Source organism: Ornithodoros turicata, unplaced genomic scaffold, assembly GCF_037126465.1.
Source record: "Ornithodoros turicata isolate Travis unplaced genomic scaffold, ASM3712646v1 ctg00000952.1, whole genome shotgun sequence".
Lineage (NCBI taxonomy): Eukaryota > Metazoa > Arthropoda > Arachnida > Ixodida > Argasidae > Ornithodoros > Ornithodoros turicata.
In genome coordinates this window covers 428,049-433,742 of record NW_026999425.1, presented here as the reverse complement: position 1 = coordinate 433,742, position 5,694 = coordinate 428,049, and the positions used below count along the sequence as shown (strand labels likewise).

Genomic DNA, 5,694 nt, shown 5'->3' with positions numbered 1-5,694 from the left:
GTTCGTACACCCAAAAAGTGTACGAACTCTGTATTGCAATGCACGGACACACGGCACGGATACAGAGATACACGGATAAACACGCCCACTGTGACACATGCGCAAAGGAGCAGGATATGGAAATGTACTCGGGTGGAAGATGATTTCGTACATGTGCACGAGTGGGGCAACATATTTTTTTTCTACATTGAAATTATGAATAACCTATTAGTACACACACAAGCCATGTCCTTGTTGTAAAGTTTTTTTTTGTTTACGATCGTACCCCTACTACCAACACCCATCACTCGCGCCTAATGATGGTAGCCTTGCCGATGGGTCTGTTTTTGGTATTTTCTCTTGTTTTCGCTACCAGTTTAGATATACCTTGGAGATAACAGTAGTTTTTTTCTTCTTGGAAGGCCGTACCTGCACCCCATCTGAAAGTCTCCTGCTAATCTGTGATAAAAGTCGGTTAGGATTCTCTTGAGCTTGCCTAGGAAATTTTCAAAAAGGAATGCGCTAAAGCAATCCAGGGCGCCATGTGTCAAACAATCATCTGCCAGATGCCACAGGTTGTGTACGTTGTAAACAATGTTGTCCTTGCCATAGATGTCAGCAAAGTCTCGAACAAAATTTGTGAGCAATTCTTTGGCACAGCTGTTGTAGTGTGAGCAAAACTGAGTGGAAGCCAGCAGTCTGATAGCAACATGGAGACAAAGAAAGTGCTAATATTTTTACACGGGAAGCAAATCTTTCAGTACTGCAGGCCCCATGTATAACAAAAAGCTACGAAATTCTGTCGACTTCCACCGCTCCAATTCCTCTATGCCCATTGGCTTACGCTAAAACACAGATGGAATATGCTTTGCACATGCCTTCAAATGTTCGCTTGATAACCTGCATTGCGTTGCACTGAGGCAGTGTGGATGGGTACCTCGAACCCACATTACGAGTAGTTTTCACACAACACTGAGGCAAACACGATGCATGTAGTCTGCTGGGAAAAGCTGGCTGATGAGTCCAGTGATATAAAAGGAGAGGTGCCTATGTGGTGCTCTGCCTGTTGTTGCTGTCGAAATGACATATATGTCCTTCTGTGTGCATTCAATTCGGGTAACGTCACTCTTCGGTTGTTGTATAACCCTTTCTGAATACACTTGTCGCATAAGTAGTACCCAGTGTGCGACTTAATCTGATTGAGAAAACTCCTACCTGGGGCATCAGAGATTACAGCCGTGAGTTGAACTTCTATATGGGCATTTTGTAAATGAATCCTTCTTGAATCAAGTTATGCAGTTCTTCAAGGAAAAGATGCAGAAACTCTTGCAAGTTTTCGGGCTTCCCGGTGCCACAATAGAGGCTCACCATGAAAGTGTCATTGTCTGCAGAGTTTGTGACTCTACATAAAATGGGCCAGAAGGACTTTCCAGAAGACTTGAACAATGGCAAGCCATCCACATTTCCCTGCAATTTTATATTTGTAGGAATTTTTTTCAAACGTCAAAGCTCCTCTGCAAGACATCAATGTTTCAGAGTGCAGGGACACAGTGTCTGTGCCGACCCAAGAGCGTGTCACATCCCTACGCTGTGCCGTTGAGTGCCAAGAAGCTCGAAACGGCCGTCCACAGCTGGGATTGTGGCACGCGTGAACAGTAAACATATGCCTCACGTGCAGCCATGGAGCATTTGCTCATTTTTATATTTGTATCTGTACTTACTGGCTTTCACTGCGGCCTCCAGAGGTGTTGCTAACGCCCTGAAACATTGATGTCTTGCAGAGACACAGTGTCTGTGCCGACCCAAGAGCGTGTCACATCCCTACGCTGTGCCGATGAGAGCCAAGAAGCTCGAAACGGCCGTCCACAGCTGGGATTGTGGCACGCTTAAACAGTAAACATATGCCTCACGTGCAGCCATGGAGCATTTGCTCATTTTTATATTTGTATCTGTACTTACTGGCTTTGCACTGCGGCCTCCAGAGGTGTTGCTAACACCCTGAAACATTGATGTCTTGCAGAGACACAGTGTCTGTGCCGACCCAAGAGCGTGTCACATCCCTACGCTGTGCCGATGGGAGCCTAGAAGCTCGAAACGGCCGTCCACAGCTGGGATTGTGGCACGCTTGAACAATAAACATATGCCTCACGTGCAGCCATGGAGCATTTGCTCATTTTTATGTTTGTATATATATATATATATATATATGTTTGTAACTCAAACGTCGCCATGCCAGTACTGGACAGCTGTTTCGGCCTTGTTGGGCCTCATCAACAGTACGCAGGCAGGCAACGTTTGAGTGGATGGCGTCAGAAGGTCACGTAACACGTGATTCCTCCCGTCAGGGTGAGAAAGACATCGAGAAATCAGCAACAAACCCAACAGAACTGTGTGAACACGCGCGCAAAACAGGACACGTGTTAGACCTTGACAACCCATGAATTCTGGCGAAAAAGAACAAATGGGGGGTGAGGAGACAGCTGGAGTCATGGCACATAAAGAAAACAAAAGAAGCTATCAATCGACAACCAGGCCCCCTCCCAGAATGCTACGCTCCTCTTCTACGTAAATACCCGGTGACGACCAGCACAGCGTCATTCTGATGATGGGACCCGAATGGGACCCGAACCGTTAACTGTATTTTGTTATGTTTGTTGAAAGCCGGTGCGGTTCAAACTAGTAAAGATGTCTACTCCCGGCAATTGGACTATATTCAGATACGTTCGAGATACGTACGGAGACTCTGCCCTGGCCGCTGCTCGTCGATACCTTAACCTAGCGACCAAAGTGATCAGATTCCAGTGCCATCTTCGCTTCAATCAAGTGTGTCTGAACCAGCATGTGGTCCCTCCTGCTCTCCGTTGCAAACCTCTGGTGGACACAGCATACGGACGACGCCTGGCCAAATCTTACGAAAGGAATTGCCTGAGGGCCCGCACTCAAGAAAACAAAGAAATCATCTTCAAGACGAGGAAACAACTTCACGCCGCTGAAAGGAACATTCAACGGTTTTTGGATATAAACGACTTCAGCAGGATCATCATCGCACGTAAGGAAGCGGAGCTACTTGAACACAAACGGCGATCAGCAGAACACCAGCACAAGCTTAGTGTGCTTTGCCCGAAATATTCCGGGCTGGACGACAGTACAACTGTGATCAACCTCTCTTCCAAACGACTGGACGACGACCACACCTCCGTGCTAACTAAAGGTATGAACTACGCCATCATTCCCCGAAGCATACCTGTTAGCGAGATTGTGTCGGAAGTAGAAGACAGACTGCGGCAAGTCAAAGATAGAACAGCAGCCATAGCGGCGAGGAACAAAGTAATCGGAATACTACAGAACGCAAACCTTCCGCCTAAAAACATCACAAAAGCTGAACAGAATGCTCTAAAAGACCTTCGCAACGACGATACAATTGTTATTTTGCCCGCCGATAAAGGCAAAGCGACTGTGATACTGAATCGTGACGATTACGACAGCAAGATGGAGTCCATCCTTCAAGGCCGCTCCCATTTCAGCGAACTATCGGGTGACCCAACAGCTGCATCTGAGAGAAAGATTGTTGCCGCGCTCAGGAAACTCAGAACTAAGAAACTAATTACGGACAGTCTGTACTGGAAACTTTTCACCTCCGACAGAGCGACACCGAAGATATATGGCCTACCGAAAGTTCACAAGAACAATTGTCCTCTGCGCCCCATTGTGTCCTTCATAGGTGCACCGTCCTATAACGTGTCTAAATTCCTGGCTGAACTGTTGGCACCTTTAATGTACAAGAACGACCGGTCGGTGAAGAACTCTGCGGAATTTTGTGAGCTCATCCGTGACATCCGCATAGACGATGGCGACGTCATGATGTCTTTTGATGTCATCTCCCTGTTTACAAACGTGCCCATTGACGTAGCTCTGTCCGTAGTTCGAACGAAGCTGAGAGCTGACGTTGACTTAGAAGACCGCACTGATCTTTCAGTTTAAGACATTTTAGAACTTTTAAAGTTATGCCTCGGACAAACCTTCTTCCAATTCAAGAACAGGTTCTTTAAACAAACCGACGGATGCCCCATGGGCAGCTCAATTTCAACGACCATTGCCAACTTAGTCATGGAGTTTGTTGAAGACAAGGCCTTAGAGGACGCAGGACAATTCATCACCTTTTACAGACGTTATGTTGACGACACATTTGTGATTATTAAGAAGAATTTCACCAACACATTCGTTGACAAGCTGAACAGCATTCATCCTAACATCCAGTTCACGTGCGAGGAGAAGAAAGAGAAAAAGATCGCCTTTTTGGATGTCCTCGTGCAAAGAGACCCGTGCGGAAACTTGAAGACCTCGGTTTACAGAAAACCGTGCGACACAGGTCAGGTCCTGCATTATGGTTCGGGGCACCCTCTTGAACACAAGCGATCGGTTGTTCGTTCCCTGCTTTCACGTGCCATGAAGATCCCTTCAGATCATCAGACAAGACATGAAGAAATAACAAAGGCCAAAGCGGATCTACGAAGAAGGGCATACCCCGAGCAATTTATCTGTGATACATACCACCGAATGATGAATACACGCCCGGAACAGGCGGAAAGTAGTCAAGAAAGACCCATGTACGTTACCATCCCCTACCTGAAGGGTGTGTCAGAACCAATTAGACGGGTGCTCTCCCAGGTGAATATTAAAACTGCATTTAAGCCCACGACAACACTGAGGAACGTACTAAGCCACCCCAAGGACAGAACACCACCGGAAGAAGAACGAGGCGTTGTATACAAGGTATCTTGTCAAGATTGCCCTGCCGTGTACATCGGAGAAACAGGAAGGAAGACACGAACAAGAATGAAGGAACACAAGAAAGACATCGAGAAATCAGCAACAAACCCAACAGAACTGTGTGAACACGCGCGCAAAACAGGACACGTGTTAGACCTTGACAACCCATGCATTCTGGCGAAAAAGAACAAATGGGGGGTGAGGAGACAGCTGGAGTCATGGCACATAAAGAAAACAAAAGAAGCTATCAATCGACAACCAGGCCCCCTCCCAGAATGCTACGCTCCTCTTCTACGTAAATACCCGGTGACGACCAGGACAGCGTCATTCTGATGATGGGACTCGAATGGGACCCGAAACGTTAACTGTATTTTGTTATGTTTGTTGAAAGCCGGTGCGGTTCAAACTAGTAAAGACTCACTTTCTCCATCGACCGTCCTTGCATGAACACCGGCAACTGATGTGGCAGCAACTTCTTGTGCATGATGTTCAGGCAAAGCAGGTGACGAAGACGTTGCGATATCCCGCAAGAGCGTCTCATATGTCTTCTTGATATTTCTACTTCGTTTAAATCTCGACGTCACACGATCCATGCTTGTGGTGACAGGCGTTGATCAGCTGGAGCTGTACCAGGCGCGCAACAGCTGAGAAGGTGGCAGTGGTGGTGGTTGTGGGGGGGGGGGGGGGGGTGTTGAAGCTGCTCGCTGTGTTTGGCCATGCTTGTAGCAATTGAATCAATGTTAGAAGAAACGGTAGCAGTTCGCTGACCATAAACGCGTAATAGCCAATCTGGCATTGCACATGAAACCCTCGAAAGCGCTCTAGCACACACAAGTTACGAAATACCAAGGAAGTCGAAACATGTGGTAGCAACTTCAGCCAAACGCAATGACATTATGTTCGTCCGTTTACTTTTGTACAGCAAAACCAGACCGGACCATATGT

General features: G+C 47.0%; 1 protein-coding gene across 1 annotated transcript; it reads left to right on the top strand.

Annotated features, from left to right (window-relative positions):
- Positions 1–2,664: 2,664 nt before the first annotated feature.
- On the top strand, positions 2,665–3,960 carry LOC135375888 (uncharacterized). Its single transcript, XM_064608521.1, has one exon. It carries the CDS (start codon positions 2,665–2,667, stop codon positions 3,958–3,960), a length of 1,296 nt encoding a protein of 431 aa, XP_064464591.1.
- The last annotated feature ends 1,734 nt before the right edge of the window (positions 3,961–5,694 follow it).

Excerpts from the sequence above, each read along its gene's own strand:
- LOC135375888 (XM_064608521.1), top strand. The coding sequence starts at position 2,665 with ATGTCTACTCCCGGCAATTGGACTATATTCAGATACGTTCGAGATACG.